This window comes from Bos javanicus, chromosome 4, assembly GCF_032452875.1.
Source record: "Bos javanicus breed banteng chromosome 4, ARS-OSU_banteng_1.0, whole genome shotgun sequence".
In the NCBI taxonomy this organism is placed as follows: domain Eukaryota; kingdom Metazoa; phylum Chordata; class Mammalia; order Artiodactyla; family Bovidae; genus Bos; species Bos javanicus.
In genome coordinates, this window is record NC_083871.1 from 52301695 (window position 1) to 52319913 (window position 18219).

At 36.1% G+C, this 18219-nt stretch overlaps 1 protein-coding gene across 3 annotated transcripts in view; it reads right to left on the minus strand.

Moving 5' to 3' along the window:
* The window catches only part of MET (MET proto-oncogene, receptor tyrosine kinase), a 114713-nt gene that overhangs the window by 22235 nt on the left and 74259 nt on the right, over nt 1-18219 (minus strand). For 2 of the 3 annotated variants that reach the window (XM_061414039.1, XM_061414040.1), the window contains exons 6-14: nt 17449-17609; nt 15700-15802; nt 15452-15588; nt 14636-14797; nt 13578-13677; nt 9834-10052; nt 2808-2954; nt 1421-1577; nt 1087-1227 (exon numbers count right to left, since the gene is read on the minus strand). In XM_061414039.1, coding sequence (XP_061270023.1) covers nt 1087-1227; nt 1421-1577; nt 2808-2954; nt 9834-10052; nt 13578-13677; nt 14636-14797; nt 15452-15588; nt 15700-15802; nt 17449-17609 — 1327 coding nt within the window. The remainder of the gene's footprint in view (nt 1-1086; nt 1228-1420; nt 1578-2807; nt 2955-9833; nt 10053-13577; nt 13678-14635; nt 14798-15451; nt 15589-15699; nt 15803-17448; nt 17610-18219) is intronic. The other variant, XM_061414041.1, reaches the window with a different exon arrangement.

Genomic DNA, 18219 nt, shown 5'->3' on the forward strand with positions numbered 1-18219 from the left:
TAAGAGCCTGGATTCTTAAAGGTGAATGGAGTCATGTGGGAAAAGACATTAATGGCATCTGTAGAACTAACATAAACTTGAAAAAGTAAGAGGCAGTAAGTGTTGAAAAAATTAAAATGTTAAGTGCCTCACTGCTCTTGTACTTGTTTTGATGAGCAACTTCTAAGTTCTGCAGTATCTTCAACAATCTGTGACTCATTTTATTTGTCCAGTGGTAAATATTCAACCAGGAAAATGCTTGTACTTGACTCACGTCCTGTAACTTCTAAAGATAATGGAGCAGATACAATACAGACATTCTGCTTTTACCAGGAGAGTTTAAATAAAACAATGTGAAATACTGTGCTTAATCTGACAATTATTAGGCCTAATGTTAACTCTCCTTTTTAAACAGCATAACTGGGTTCCTGGTGGCTCCGATGGTGAAGCAGGAGACCTGGGTTTGATCCCTGGGAAGATCCCTGGAGAAGGAAATGGCAACCCACTCCAATATTCTTGCCTGAGAAATCCCATGGACAGAGGGGTCTGGCGGGCCACAAAGGGTCAGACATGACTGAGCAACTAAGCACACACTGGTTAAGACTCAAAATAAATTCAAGTCCTGGGATGCTGTGGATAAAAGACTGGGTGCTAACAGTTCATTGAGACTCCTTCAAAGGAGTGCTAAAGGTATAATTTAAATGTCTGAGGATCAGCAGGTAAAAAAAAATATAGCAGTACCAACTTCTGTTTCAATAAATATGTCTTGTATCTTAACTCTTCCTGGGTTGTTAAAGAGAGCTTCACAGTTTCTTAGCATTGCACTGAGATGATAAACAGCTTACCTTTGCTCAAATGATTTTTAAAATGAACTTTTTTGTGAGAATAGAGCTTAAAGACTCTAAAAAATCTCATATATGAGTTCATTTAAAAATAAGAGTCATGTAACTTTGTGTCAAATTAAATACTTCTTTGGCCAAAGAAGAGGTGACTACTTCTTTTATATTTTTATAAAAATATAAAGGCAAAACCAAAAATAAACAACACTGCCACAACCCACTGAGGTGTATGTATAGGTATTTTTCAGAAAAATAAACTGAAGTATACCTTCTGGAAAAGTAGCTCGGTAGTCTACAGATTCATTGGAAACCATTTCTGTAGTTGGGCTTACACTTCGGGCACTGACAAGCCTATCCAAATGTGGAGTGTGTACTCTTGCATCATAGCGAACTAATTCACTGCCCAGATCTTAAAAGAGAGAGAAAGACCTCGTTAAAGACTTGGCTATCATGGGTCCCAATAGACTTTGATCCGGTGACCAGAACTCATGGCTTTTATGGATTGCATAAGACCACACACATGAATCTATGACAATTTTAAACTGTAATGATTGTATTGTTAAGGCAACGCCTTTAAAACAGACAATAAAAAAATTATGCACCTTTAATTTGCTTCCTTTTTTTCAGCCACAGGAAAAGCCCGAGTAACAGTAAGAGTATTATTGATATTGAGACAACACCAACAATCAATCCTGTGAAATTCTGATCTGGTTGAACTATCACTTTTCCAAGAACAGTTGAAGAAATTGCTTGCTTCCACTACAAATGACAAATAAAAGTCAGAAATTAACCATGATATGTACAAAATACACTACACAGTTGAAATATAATCTCTCTAGGCTCAAAATAATACCTGGTTATTACTGTTCTAGAAGTGGAATAATTGCCTCCAGAGTATTAAGACATTCTTCAATTCTTGTTCAGTGTTCAAATAATTAGGGGCTACTAATCACTGAAATACTTACATGATGCCTAGCTGTTTGTGCTTATAACTAGGTACTAGGAATAAAAAGATAAAAATCAGTCTCTGACCACGAGGAACTAAAGTGTGAAAGGGACACAAACACAAAAGTAAATGATTAAAAAAAATAAAATAAATGGTTATAGTTCACGATGATATGTACTGTAGAAGCACGAACATATTGTAAGAAGCAGAGACAACAGAACATTAATTCTGTCCTAGAGGATAGGGTAGAGGGCACAGGAGACTCCCCATAAGAAGTGAATAATTATGTTATTATTATGGGATAATAAAATCTCAGAGTAGTTTTATTTGCTTTGTTTTGATACACAGAAGAAATTCTGATGCTCCTTCCAGCTCTAACACGGTATGATTTTTTGGATTTATGGTCCATTTGAACTCCAAACTCTGATCTCATGATTTAGCTTTTTATTTTTAAATTTTTTATATGTTCCCATTTCATAACTGTTTGAAAACTTCAAGACCCCTTTAAAAACCACATATATTTGGGTAAACAAAATGTGGTATATCTACATAGTGGAATATTACTCAGCCTTTTAAAGGAATGAAGATAGCTGTTTATATGAAAAGGGTTGCTATAAAATAGTTTCTTACTTCACTTCATCCAGTGTATACACATTCTTTTATTTATGGGACTATGCATTTGAGATCACTGTGGCTGGCAGTACTGTGTTGGCTCTGGCCTCCTAGGGTGGTGAGAGGTGGGAAAAGACACCACTGAATGTGTCCTCATCCCTCCTGAGGATTACAGCAAATTTCAGCAAGAGTGTGGCATGATGGAGAAGAGTGTAGCCAACAAGGACTTTTGAGACCTACCTTTTGAAGCTTGGGAAGGAGACAGTGCAACAAAAACATCACTATTTCTAAAATAACAATTAAGAATCAAGCTGAACTGATGAGCTAAAGCCTACACACAAATGAGCTTTAATGATTTATTTTAAGCCTGCAAGTGACATAATTACACTGGCATCTTTATTTACATCATGAGAGGAAAGCAGGAATCCCACCTCTATATTTAGTTCGCTGTTCAATTTCAGCAGGTCACTGGGGACCGTACATAAAACAGCTTCAGAGTGTGAGTGTATATTTTCACAGCTCTTATTTCCAACTTTTAACACCTCCCCTTTAACTGCTTCAGGGTCAATATCATTTCCCTAGAAGGAAAAAAAAAAAAAAAAGGAGCTAGTTAACACTTCACAATTTTGAAGGAATGCAAACAATTATGAAGGAATATAAATATACTGCAAACACAGGCCATGTTGTTTATCAAGGCACATGATTATCTGACACTCATTTTCATGGGGATTTGGATGGTTGAAATAGAGAGTGACCATTTCAGGGTACTAATTAGTCAGGAATCATAGGATCTAGCTTTTCCATCAAATTGGATTTTAGAGAAAAGGAGAGATTCTTGACTCATACCCTTAGGTCAAATGATGTCTTTTTCATAATCAACTTATTAATGTTTTCAGGGAGTACTGATGGTTGGCAAAAGGGAAATAATTTAGAGATTTAGTTTGAGCTGCCTAATGCAGAGACACTTAGCTCTGGCTTCACTTTTAGAATCACAATGAGGGCTTTATATAAAATACTGATGCCCAGGTCCCATCTCCAGAGATTTTGATGTATGGATATAAAAGTCAATGTATTTCTTTGGTGTTTGAGTTGGGCAGTTTCTTTTCATTCTTCTTAACCGTTGAATCCTATACAAAATGAATCCACTTTTAAAGACATTCTTGTAAGATGCCATAAGACCCTCATTATGATGAGAGCATGATTATATTATTTTGAACAATTATATAGTTACATGAGGACATTAAAAACATTATTCAATTTGACATATTTAGTTAAATGAAGTCACCATTATGCATTTAAAATATCACTGTTTTGTTTAAGAAACCAATAATTACCCTTGGGAAAGAAATGAAAACAGAGGTCCAGTTTCTCATATGAAGACTTAATGAGTATGGTTACAGTATTTATTAAAAAGCCATTAGTCAGAGGAGAAAGATATCAAAACAGAATTGTATTTTTCTGAGGGACAAAGAGCAGCCAGTAACAACTATAGTACTGCTACCTTGTTTTCCACTTTATTTTACATGATCTTTAATACCTGACAAACTAGTCTTACATTGCCTCATATAGATCTCGATAGAGTGCTAGGTAAGATATCCTGGGAAAAGAAGTTAGAAGAAAATTCTTCTTTCTAACATGAATTTGAAGTTTAAAAAAAAATTGATATAGACAAACTCTATCCTTATGATACTTCCAGAGGCAGTATGCGTACTCCATTGAACCAGGTCAGCCACACAGGGCAAGTCCATGCAGAAGCACATAAATCTAACAGGTCACCTTGCGGCTTCAAATGACAACTTGTTGGTTAGGACTGAGGAGGACAGCCCTGGACCACATATTGGAGGGAATTCAGGAAATGACAAAGGAAAGAGATTAAAGAGCTGGAGGGCTTGATTTATGAGGGAATGACTAAAACGTGTCTTGCCAGCTTAGATAATGATGAAGGCTGGGGGAAGGGATGAACATACTGCATCTACATTTCCAGTACTCCTTTAGGCTCAGGGTTGCCTAGGATGTTGCATAAAAGCATCTCCAAAACAAAAACAGATGACAAAGCTGAACAACAAAACTTTCTCATTTGTGCCTCCTAAGAAATGCACAATGATTAGTTTCTTATGTTAGAAATTACTATCAGCTTTGTATGCATAGTGATTATTTTAAAAGTCTACAATCCAAGATATAGAAAATGTGATACTGGAAGTCCACTACTATATAACAGAGAGGATTGAATCAGGAGGAAAAAAAGAAGGTATAGGCTAGTTTTTGTCATTTAAAAAAAACATAGCTTTATCAAGCTATGGAAAAAAATGTATATGTTTAGAAATTTTATTTACTTTTTATTATTTAATATTAACTATTATTAAATAGTATAATATAAATAGTAGAACAAAGTTGGATTAGTTGACCTTTCAGTCATTATATATAAGGTTTTTTTGTTTTTATTTATTTATTTGGCTGTGCCAGTCTTAGTTCTGGCATGCGACATCTTTAGTTGTGGCATTCAAACTCTTCAGTGGTAGCACATGGGATCTAGTTCCCTGATCAGGGATTGAACCTAGGCCTTCTGCTGGGAATGTAAAGTCTTAGCCACTGGAACACCAGGGAAGTCCAATAGGTTTTTAAATAAAGCAATATAAAAGGAGATTTCTGGTCTTCAATCCCTTACATATATAGAGCAATCTAGAGTTGTAATTATCTCATTTTATCCTGTAAAGACACTTTCCTGAGGTAGAGATTATTGTCATTACTGCTTTACACATTGAGAACTAAGGTTCAAGAAGAGACTTGGTCTTGAAGCAAATCAATTCCATTTGATACAAAATTAGGCTTCCCCGGTGGCCCTGTGGTAAAGAATCCGCCTGCACTGCAGGGGCTGCAGGAGATGCGGGTTTGATCCCTGGGTCAGGAAGATCCCCTGGAGAAGGAAATGGCAACCCATTCCAGTATTCTCGCCTGGAGAAACCCATGGACAGAGGAGCCTGGTGGGCTACAGTCCATAGGGTCTCAAAGAGTCAGACAAAACGCTAGTTACTGAGAATATAACGATGAGTAAGAGTTGCTTTTTCTCACTGCAATGTTAAAATGAATACATTTTTAAAGTCAAAAAACTATTACTCCTAATGTGTCATATTAGTAAGTCTCTTGCCCTTTCCTCTGCAACTCTGGCCAGGTATGACATGTTTCTACCTAGGACTCAGGCCTGGGAACCCATGTCTGAGCTGGTTAAAGAACAAAGTAGATAGGAGTAGAAGCAGGACTTGAAAAATAATATCATTACACAAGGGATCTTACAAGTTTTCACGTGTCCAGGTGGTCACAATATTGAATCTGGGCAAGTCAGCTAAGGCCATGTAGGGGGATGGCAGTAGGACTCAGCCATGGTTCAGGGAGGCTGGCAGCAGAAAAATCAGTGAGGTGGTGGTAGAGGGACATTTACACTTTACCGAGAGAATATGAGCCTCCTCAGCTTGGGAATTAGGGCAAAGAACCTTGATGGGAAGCTTCAAAACTAAGTGCACCGGACATTAACAGGCATTTGGGGAGAAAAGTTCCCAGGTCATTTGAGAAAAACTGGGGGAACCAAAATTAAACTGGCTTCTTCACTGGCTACTTGGGTCAGTAGGATACCACAGGTGCTGTCTATAAGCCCTGGAATATGGCTTCCCCTACCTCAGAATGCATATTAAAGTGTATAGCACAAAGAAAAACAGTTGACCCCTGAATAACATGGGGGTTATGGGTGCTGATCCCTGTGTATTTGAAAATCCACACATAATTTCAGTCAGCCCTCTGTATCTGAGGTTCTGAAACCATGGATTCTTTCAATGCAGGATCACATAGGACTGTAGTATGTATTTATTGAAAAAAACCTGCATGTAAGTTGGACCTGAGCAGTTCAACTTATATTGTTCAAGGATTAAGTGTCAGCTTATGAAAACAATCAATAAGAATAGGTCTTGACACTGGGCCAAATGACTTCTAAGAAAAGAGCCCTTCATTTCTACCCTGTTGTAGACAGAACTGGCCTCACAGTGGTTGTGAATGGGTTTTGGGCCTGTAATTCCAGGTACATCAGCCAGAAGTGGGAGGAAGACAAAATCTGGTGGCTCTGGGCAGGAAGTGGACTTAGCGAACGACTCTCCCTTCTAAATCCTTCTAATGCCAAGACACTGACACAGACCTCCATCTGAGTGAGCTCTACCTGAGCTTTGTTCTTAGGCTCCTTCCTAGTATCATAGCCCAAGTTCCTGTTCCTTGACTTAGCTGATCTTCCTGCTCCTTTTCATGTTTTAATCAACTTCTCCAAACTGAATTTCTGAAGCATCTCTATTACCATGTATATCAATATGCTCTAGAATATGATATAGCCCCAGGGCAGTGTCAGGCAGTTCTAGTTCCAGCATTAAATACTGTGTTTCTCTAGTTTCCACAAAATATGAATAAAAAGTCATATAATAGGATAATTAGGAAATATCGGGTTTCTTTTCATCAGAATTGACTTTCAGGTATTTGTAAAGAGTTTAGAGCTATTTTACTTAAAGGATTGCATGGACATCTACATACCACATGATAGAAAATTTCCCTATTATAAAAGGTATTTTGGTATACATTAAATGAAAGTTAATATGCAAAGCTTTGTAATGTAGTAGCTGCTGCTGCTGAGTCACTTCAGTCGTGGTCCGACTCTGTGCGACCCTGTAGACGGCAGCCCACCAGGCTCCCCCGTCCCTGGGATTCTCCAGGCAAGAACACTGGAGTGGGTTGCCATTTCCTTCTCTAATGCATAAAAGTGAAACATGAAAGTGAAGTCGCTCAGTCGTGTCCGACTCTTAACGACCCCATGGACCGCAACCTACCAGGCTCCTCCATCCATGGGATTTTCCAGGCAAGAGTACTGGAGTGGGGTGCCATAGAAAGAAGACCAAATATGGAATCAAGAAATTTGATTGTGAGCCCAAGTTATACTGTTTGCTCCCTACGTGACCCAAGACAAACTATCTAATCTTTCTAAACCTCTGTTTACTTATCTATAAAGGGGGACACTACTGAAGTGACTTAGCAGCAGCAGCAGCAAAGGGGGATAATCATCACTGACCTCCCAACCTCATATGTCCACATGAATCTCTAATGAAACAATATTTGTCAAAGTACTGTGTTAACTAAAATTTCACAAAAACGTGAGCTGTTGCTGACATGAACACTGTGCCTTCATGTGTACTCCCAAAAAGATGTTTATTTCTGATGACCACTGTCCACACTGGTGCCTAAGCCTTCGATACAAACTACCACACACATTATGGAGTTTCTGATTCATGCTGAGGAAGACCGATACTTAGTCTCTATTATGTTCTCTTGATCCAAACTTGACTGACCCTCTGGGCCATGGTGTAATCACTGGGCTAAATACTGACTAAGGCAATTCTCACAACTAGGGCTGGAAACTATCACAATCTCTTTTTAGCCAAATAATTCTTATATGCATGGCTGCTTAAGCAGCACAAAACTCTTCCTGGCAAAAAGAAGCAAATCTCACTCTAAATACAATTCTCTCCATGGTGCTTTCACTGATGGAACACAAATATATTTCACATTCATGTTTTGAATGGTAATTGAACATGAACAACATGAAATAAAATAGCACCCTTTCTTTTGCTAAAAACAGTTTACTGTTTGTCCAGAAGAGACCTTTTCTCTTCTCTTGCTTTATGTTCCTTATTTCAGAGAGGCAGAGGTTTTAATATGGTCAACTTTAGAAACTGATAAAGGGTTAAACTGCTGTGACACAAAGATTCTCGTATAGCTTAGATTTTCTCTTACATATACATAAAATATGGGAGATGACTAAATCATGACACTCCCAAAATAGTCCCCCTAAACTGTTCCTATTTTCCCCCGATTGCCACTCTGTGACATGACAGGTGATAGACCATTGTTAGAGAAAAGAGTCATTCTGTATATAGACAAGAAAAGAAAGTCTCTTGTGTCTATTTCCAGAGACCTCTTGGGCCAGGTTGGGAATAGCATTAAAGGCTGAGGATGATGTCAAATCATATTTTTCTTGGTCCAACAATTTTGTAGGACATTGAATAATGGGTATGTAATTTATAGAAAAAGGAGTTTTCTCCTCCTTGTAAGACTATTAGAAAGGGTAGATAAAGAACCATTATTCTCTAATCCTTCCATGACAGATACAGGAACAGAAAAATAGAATTTATCTGGGTGTAGAAGTATTTGCAAATAAACCTTTGTTTTCATCAAGAAAAACCAAATGGAATCTTTGAAATGGCAAACACAGTAATTGTTGAAAGCAAAAGGTCACACTAGATTAATTTTATTGAAAAAAAAAAGTGATAAAAGCTCTTTTTCCCTTTCTAAAACTAATTAAAGAAGCAGATGAAAGAACTTTGCTATGGTAAACATGCTGTTCACTGAAGCAGGCTTCCATTTAATTTCATGCTGGGCTTGCTTAATTATTGTGCAAAACACAATTGGGAGGTTAGTAAACTTGTATGAGTGTGAATGTGTACATGGGTTTGGCTGTAGACAAAGTCTTGTTGAAAAAGCAGAACAATTTTAGTAAAAACATACTCTTACTTATAGGGAGATGATCTATGGGAATTTATATTACATCTAAACAAGGACTACCCTATTACTTTGTGTTTGCTCATATTTGCATTCAGGCTATCTCTTGGGGAAAAATACTGCATGTCTAAAACATCATGTTGAAATATAAATATTTTGCTGTTTCTAGAGACTGAGACTATAGATAATTAAAGTTTTGATCATATTGCCTCTTTTATTACTATTTGAGGTAAAAATGACTGAAGCAACATAAAAGAGTTGTATTCTAGTCTTTGTTCTGCCTCAATCTGATCACTTGTCAAACCATGTAACCTCTCTGGGGTTTTGGTGTTCTTTATTTGCAACAGGCTGGTTTAGAAAAGGTGATTTGTTATTGTCCAATTAAATTATATTTAGAGGCTTATATATTCCTGAGGTAGAGGAAATTCAGCTTCATTTATAAATCAGCTTAGAGGTGACCACACCCAAATGCAAAATTCCAAGTATTAGAAGGAAGTACAGAATTACAGTTGATGTCTTTACTTTTATGACTTTTACCTTTTATGTTGTAATGAGCACATTTAGGTGTCCAGGGAAATATGTAAGTAACATCGGCAGAAGAATAAATCACAGGCAACTTACTTAAAGGATTTGTGTCCTACATTTACTACTCTTTATTATATACATTAAGAAAGAATTTTTAAATGCTTCATTAAAAAGCAGTCCATGATTATGCATACCTTTTAGTCCTATGTCAAAAGATTTGCTTTTCAGAACTTAGATATTAGCTAATGTAATATAAGATAATGACCAAGCACAACAATTTTATTCACATAGCTATGAAGTCAATTAAGTGCAAGTTGATGATTTAAGAGAGCATTTTAAGCATTTCTTACCTTAATTTCCAGTACATTTTCATTGCCTACTGAGATCATCACTGGCTTTTCAAAAGGCTTAAACACAGGATTATGTACATAAATGAGATCAAAGTATTTGGAATGGATCCCATCTAACATGAAAAAGGCTTTGGTTTTCAGGGGGAGTTGTAGGTTCAGCTGTTCTATTGAAGGAGTTGTACAGCAGATTATCTCTGAATTAGAGCGATGTTGACATGCCTATAGTAAGACACCAATTATTCACTGTAAACAGAACACAGCTTGACATCATCAACAGCAACTTTCACATTTCACTGTTTCAATCAATTGAAAATATACATTATATGAAAAAAAATCTCCATTTAACTCACTAATATTGAAGAACACATTTCTGGAAACGACGGATGTAAGATTATCTAAACAATCCAGCCTTAAAGGAGCTACAAAGCTTCACTTGCTGGGAAGATGTAAGCTATTCTATCTGAAGCTGTCTCGTTCCTCTGTCACTTTATCTTCCTTAAGAAGACAGGAGTCACCAGGAGGGTGGCTGCTTATGAAACAGCTATTGCAGAGTGGGAAGCTGAACTTTGTACAATTTAAGTCCTGTTCGCATCTTAGCTTTAAACCAACCTTTAAGAATTAGGGCAAAGCCCTCACTTGGAAACTCAGTTGCCTCATTTAGAAATTAACATTAAAATGTTATTCACAGTGTGGAATACTACAAGGTAAAGTGCTTTGTCAACTGCCAAGCACCATGTGGTTCACACTGTAATTAATTATGTAGCAAGATCATCTTATTAGTGTGTTTTAAGCTATCAATTACTGAGTGCCAGGTTCTGTGCAAAATATTTTACAAGGCTGGTGTCATTTAATTCTCACAATAATCCTATGAGGTAGGTGCTAGAGCTTTTTGAGCTGATATCATCAGACCAGGTCACAAAGCTCTGAGTAGCAAAGTAAAGAAGATAAATCCTAGACCACTGGCTCTAAAATTCACATGACTCCCATGCTGTGTGGTTTTTTGTTCACTCTGTATTCTACATTGGTCAAACTTTTCCTATCCTATTTTACAAAGGTTCTGCTATCATTATTTCATGTCCTTTCATCTTTCATTAAAAATTTTCCCCTTTGTAATTCTGATTTATAGAAGTTTGGAAAATGTGGTTTCCTCTTGATTGTGCTTAGACGAAACCAGCAACACAAAGTGATGCATTTAAGGTTAAATGGTTGCATTTTTCCCTCCAAGGAAAAGACAAACAAGCAACAACATCCCTTAGATTTCCTTTTCTTTGACAAGTAGAGTTGGAGATAAAACAATTACTTATGTCCACAATAGAAAAATACTCAGGATATACAGAAAAAGCACAAACAAAACTGGATATTTGATATTTTCTTTTAAAAATAATTAAAAAATTGTTCTTTATTGAAAAATGTGTGCTATATGCAGATAAAGAAAAATGATATACAGACATAATACGTATAAAATATTACTTAGTTTTGTATCAAATTCATATTACAATGCTAAAAGCTATCCTATGATCTTGAAAAAAGGAAAGGAACAACTTTACTGCTATTACAATAATTTTCTATGTAACAAGAAATTTGAAAATTAACAAACTTCTGGCTTCTGGGGCATAATGTATGTTAACAAATTAATATGCATTTTGTTAAGAAGGTGATCAATATTTTTATTTTAAAAGATCTGAATTTGTTAGACTGGAAATTTACTCTGGCTGGATCAGTAAATCTAAATCAGACCTGACCAAGAGTTTTCATCTGTTAAATAATGAATGGCTTCAATTCATCATGGTCAGCTTCAGATTCTACAAGAATCAGGGAATATGGAAAGAACACGGGTCTCTTTATGAGATTTTTTTGCAAACAATAGTCAAATAGACCCACTGAATTTTTCATTCCTGTCCAAATTGAATCCATTGTTCTATTTAATATCTTTGTGGCTAAAATAACAAATTTTACATTTCCAGATATGCAAACAGATAAGATTCTAATCTTCTACTGTTGTTTCAATCTTCTTTGTCACACCTAGGAGGTTTTTAAAAACTACATATTACAAATGAATGAATGATGTCACATGTCATCATAATGTTGGTGAGGCAGAGGGAAGAAATCTTAGGCATGATTTTAATAATGTAACCTCAGTGTGAATTAGATAAACTAATAATTTCTCAGACTTCTACTTTAAAAAGTTGCATGCCAACACCAAAGGGGGTTATTGTTATTTTTATTGGTTAATGAAAAATTGCTATGCCTGGTTGTGGAGAACTGATGTCCTTTAAATTAATAGTGGTGGTATTCTAACTTTGTTTGTGGCCATGTGCAGGGATTGGTTTCAAAGCTCTCTACTTCATATGGGGACTCCCTAGAGTATAATCTCTCAGGAATATTATAAAAATCTAATAATACTCTTTAGAGGTGATGCAATGTGGCTGATTGAGAAGGTCAAGAAAAATCTTATTTGAGATGACCTTATCGTTTGGTGATTTGGCTTGACATTTTTAGCCCCAAATTGGTTTTTGTAATTAAAGCACACTGCGGCCTTAGCCTTCAAGAAATATTGGATGGGAATCTAAAAGGAAGTGCTGTAATTCAATCTATTACCTCCCCAATCAAGACCCTGCCTGAGAGGGGGCACTTAGAACTTTCCTAAGTTGCGTGTACAAGTCTGACTAGATTATGGGTATTTTATATCAGAGAAAAACAACAAAATATATAATCTTCAAAATAACTCCAAACTTCCTAAAGTCTGAAGTAAAACTGCCACTTCAATGTGACCCAAAACTGTCAGAGCACAAAATAGGTCAATTTAAGAAGGAATTCAGATAAATTCTGATGGACCTTGCAAATAAAAGAAAAAAGGTGAAGAAGTGTTACACATCATACCCACTCCAGGACATAAGTATTTTAATGTTCTTTTTCATTATTTGATAACATGCTAACAAAAGGACAAGAGGCATGGTTAAGAAGGGATATGAAAGAAAACACCGTACCACTTAGGATGCTTTGGCAAGATTAAAGGCTTTACCCAGGGGTTTTATTAGACCAAAAAGGTTGATGTTCTATGGGGCATTATAAAAAGGAGGATAGGGAAATGTTTTGGTTTGAATGTTTGCATCCTCCTCAAATTCATATTTGGAACTCTAATCCCTCACATGATGGTATTTGGAGATGGGGCCTTTGGGAGGTAAGTAGGTCATGAGAGTGAAGTTCTCATGATGGAATTAACACCCTCATAAGAGGAGACACAAGAGAGCTTGCTTACTCTTTCTTTCCCCTCCATGTGAGGATACAATGAGAACATAATCAGCTACAAACCAGGAAGTGGGCCCTCCCCAGAAAGCCAGATCTGCTGGCACCCTGGTCTTGGACTTCCCAACCTTGAGAACTGTGAGAAAAAACAAATGTTTGCTGTGTAAGCCACTCAGTCTATGGTATTTTTGTTATAGAACCCTGAACAGACTAAGACAGGGATGATGTAGTTTGCATTTGTACTGACTGTTTTTTAAAAAACACTGCCTCAAGTTGATAATCATTATTTGTGTCTAAACATTATGTGTGAGTGTGTTTTATGTTAGCCTGAGACTAGATATTTTTAGTCGTTGAATTTAAAAAATCCTATTGACTACATGCAAGTAAGACAAATAGCAGACATTAAAGGCAAAACTGAAATGTCTCTGGTACCCTGAAAGCTGGCAGTAGAGGCAGAGATGCAGAGTTCTAAGCACAACTATCACGTAGAGGACTTACCACTGTAAAGTTCCTTCCGGCTTCATGCACATTTATTACCATCTTTAGGACACTAACTGAATTCAGGTTTTTTCCAACACCTGTTATTGTACTCCCACCACTGGGAGCAAAATAAAATAGAAAAATAGCTATGAGAGGTTCTTTCTCTATCAAGTATTTTAAGAGAGAAATGAAATTAAATCACATGTAGTAACTACAAGTTACAGCCACAACTGAAGTCAAATGAAAGTTCAGTGGTAAATTTTCTTTGGAAATAACTTATTTAACCTGGAAATATTTTAAAAATTCATTATTTCATAAGCTGAAGGAATGAATTTCTTTTTATTCACCAAACACACAAAAGAAATATTTTTTCCTGTCTGAAAAAAATACAAAGAAAAATGAATTTAACTACTGTTGCTAGACTGATTGAAATAACAGAAATAAGGCAGACTGAAATGGGTCCAATGAGATACTGATTTGGAGGGAGTCTGGTATTGGCTCAGACAGTAAAGAATCTGCCTGCAATGTGGGAGACCTGGATTCGATCCCTGGGGCAGGAATATCTCACAGAGAAGGGAATGGCAACCCAATCCAGTATTCTTGCCTGGAAAATTCCATGGACAGAGGAACCCTGGCAAGCTATAGTCCACGGGATCACAAAGAGTCGGACAGGACTGAGTGATTAACACACTGGTATAGGGAAAAGCTGTGTGTAAATTAGGTAAGGAAAAATACACTGTAAAATGGACAGAAAAAGGTGATTCCACTTTTAGGCACTAAGGTTAGTAAAGAATTAAAATGTACATAATATAAGTGCTTAAATACTATGATGTTCAGTTAAATTGTTTTAACGAAATCTATTTAGATTAGGATAAAATGGCATGAACTAGCATTGATAAAGTCAAATTGTACTCAGAACCTGACTGTAGTTTTCACTCCTGAATTGGTAAGGTATCCTTCAAAAGAAATGCAATAGTATCAAATCCAGAAATAAAACTATCTTCCTTTTGACTATTTGGCAGCCAATCACCCTCAAGTTCATTATTTTCTTATACCCATCAGAAACTTTTACTTACCTAATAAAAGATTTGGTGGGATGTATTTCATAGACAATGGGGTCTTCCCGGTAAATGAAGCTGTTCACCTCTCGGTTGGCTAAGTCAATTTTCAACTTAACAGAAAACTCAGTTGGAGCACTTTGGGCTGGGGTATAACATTCGAGAATACTATGTGAAACACTGAACAAAAAATTAAGAAAATGGATCTTCATTAATAAGACACACATATATTAGAATTATATCCATAAGTCAAAAAGGACATCAGTCAATAGCACCTAAATGGGAATTTCTAGGGGGAAAAAAGCTCTTTTTAATGTTGGGTGTTTGCATTTGACTAGATCCCAGACTTAGCTTTGTTGTAGGCAAGCCATCCGACTTAAAACTATTTGGGATTTTAAGCAATTTTTAAAGTTTTGGTACTTGATTTAAGCTTTCCCATCTCTTAAGAAGCAGAAACGTAACTTCCTAACCTAGTCTCCCTCATGGCTCTCACCACCCCAAAGTGATCTGATCTAATTGTAAATCTTGATGGAAATGTTTATTGTCAATTAACAGAACCTCACAGCTTATAGCATAGGTGGGATACTAAGTATAACAATAAAGAAGGTGGATGGGAAGACAAACTTACAAGTGGAATTAATAAACCATAAGGGAAGGGTAGGAAAAACAGCAAAAAGGAGTAGACGGATTCGGGAAGGAAGAAGTTTTTAAAGGTTAGGACAGTAAATAATAAACCTCTTGTCTTTTTGCCACAAAATAACAATATTTTCTTGATTTGTTAGGTACAAATATTAATCCAACTTGACTGATGAAACAAAAGATAAACTACAACACCTTTTTAAAGTACATGTTTTTCCACCAATTGAAATGTGTCTTGAATTTCCACTGTTTAGGTGCTTTCCAGTTAATGTAAGTAAAGTGCCACCAGTTTTTGGACCATAATTTGGAGAAATACTTGTTATTATAGGATCCTGAATAAGAGATAAAAACAAAATAAAATAACCTGTCAATTTTATAACTCTAAGTAGATTAAGTAATAATTAAATATCCTAGTTCATGAGAAAATGAATGCCCAGACTTACCACATAGGAAAACGCACTATACTCTACTGACCCACGGCTGTTTGAAATAACTATGGACATATTGAAATGTTCATTCATTGCAGGACCAACTGTGCATTTCAACCTGAAAAAGCGAAGTTTTATATAAGTCCAAAAGCATTTTCTGGCTTGGTGTTTTATATTAAGAGTTATTATCTCCAAATAGTGAGCTGACTACTCTAAATAGCAAGCAGAGTTTCCAAGTAAGCATCAAGACTGAAAATTGTATAGCTCTATTTCTGTACTATTATGCTAAACTTTATATTGACTGTCTTGTATTATTCATACAGACCAAACAGGAAATGTTAAACATCATCGATGTAGAACTCACCAATCGAAAAGTTCATAATAATCTCAGTCTAATCCTCTACAATTGTAGGCATAATGTTTGGCATACTTATAGAAATGGTATTTTGATAGCATACGAAACAATGCGCTGATTACAACTAAGGAGAAATCTCCTCTTCAAAGTATGTCAAAAGATGCCTTTTTGTGGTTATACACATTTATTTAATAACGATAATGATAAAATAAAAATAGGCTTTCCACAAAATTACTTTTAAATTAATAATATTATTATAATCCCAAAAAGTATAATTTGCTTTATTAAGAAACTTTTAAAAATGAGGATGAATTGTGTCTCACTTTTATAGGCTCTAATTTATAAGCAATGAGCAAGAACTTACAAGGGGGATTTCTTGAATGAATTTTTTTGCCATTAAGCTAAACAAGTATGACATTAATTGATGTTTTGGCCTCAGTAAAATAAGATGAGTAGATTTAGATCTTTGCATAACCCTGGAAGGAATTCTAGTAGGTATAAAATAACCACTTGAAAGAATAGGTCAAACTATAAAACGTCAAATGTTTGGTTATTGTTACTACATACTAAAAATTTCTGGGTTCTCTGTTCATTATGGGATTCAGATCTTATATAAGTTACAAGTAGGATATAGTAGAACAGGCACAGGTCTTGGATCAAGAGAGCTGAGTTTGAAGGCCTGTTCAGCTTTTACTCTCTGAATTACCTCTACTAATCTATCTTTCTGAACTTCAGTTACCACTTTGTAAAATAGGGATAACATTGCTATTTCCTGAGATTTGAGAAAGACTACATGAGATACACTCCTTTCTGGCAAACCATTCCAGTATTCTTGCTTGCAGAATTCCACGGACAGACCATGAGGTCGAAAAGAGTCGGATACGACTGAGTGACTAACGCTTTAACTTTCCATTACAGTGTCAATAAAGATCAGCTAAATATAAACTCATCAAAAACAAGGAGTCTCAAAAGTGTGATACAGCCGCTTCACTATTTCTGAGATTCAGAAAGTGAATTTAGAAAAGAGGGTCCATATTGAGCTCTTCTCTGATTTTTATAGAAAAAACTGTTGGAAAGAGTCTCCCTATTGAAGACTTTAGATGGACCAACTCCAGCCAGTGCTACACTTTCAAATCTACCCAGACAATTTCTCGAGTTGTTACAAAAATGGTTGAAAAATTCCCAGATGCTAGATTTTTCTTTTCTTCATCTGAGTAATGTCACTTTCTCCCTCCTTAATCCTGGTGAGTAAATAGTTTTAAAAACAAAATAAATCCACAAGGGGAGTGGTGGACCAAGACATTTTTTAACTCAAGAGATGGACTTTTGGGGCAAGTTTTACAAGTATTCATTCAAAACTAAAACCTGTTTTCCAGCCACACCCTGGCCAAGTGTTTTTAGGTCCTTACATGTTTGTTGTGCTCTCAGTTAAGGTTAAGGTGCAGCTCTCATTGCCAAGGAGAACTCTGGTTTTCTTCAAATCAAATTTATTATTCCTCTTGAATCCAAAGTCCCAGCCACAAACAGTCAGTGTTGTCCCTCCTTCAAGGGGGGCACTAGTTGGAAAAACCTATAAGGACAATATAGAACTTAAAAAGAGCGAGTACATTATTATCTTTCATATGTGTGGAAAACAAACAGACAAAATACGTATCCTCAAAGAATCTGAAATCCTTCCTTCTCCCATTATCTAAAAAAATTGAATTTTCACTGAAGGAAAAAGGGACACAAATCTCAGAGTATCTGGAACAAACATTAAAACTATCTGTCAGGTTGATGAAACAAGTTGTTTTCAGAAGATTTAGAGATGAGAAAGAGGCCAAATTCAGCCTAGGTGGGGATGAAAGGCCTTTTTGGGATGAAGTAGACACACTTTGGGCCCAAATTTTACATTTTATATAACCCATACTTTTATATGCTTATATAATCTGGGCCTCCAGATTGAACTCTGATCAAAACTCCTTCATGGGTCCTAGAAGCCAAGCACCAATATATGCCTTGTTCTGAGTACCAGCTGGGTATATGCTACACGCATATTGTTGCTATGGTATTCCCCACCCAGAGGAGAAAGTCATGCAGTAAAAATACTTCTTTCTATACCCAGTGTTTTCACAGTTGCATTTAACAGCTATCAGAATATCAGTCACGTATATGGTATTTAATACATATATGCCATTCAT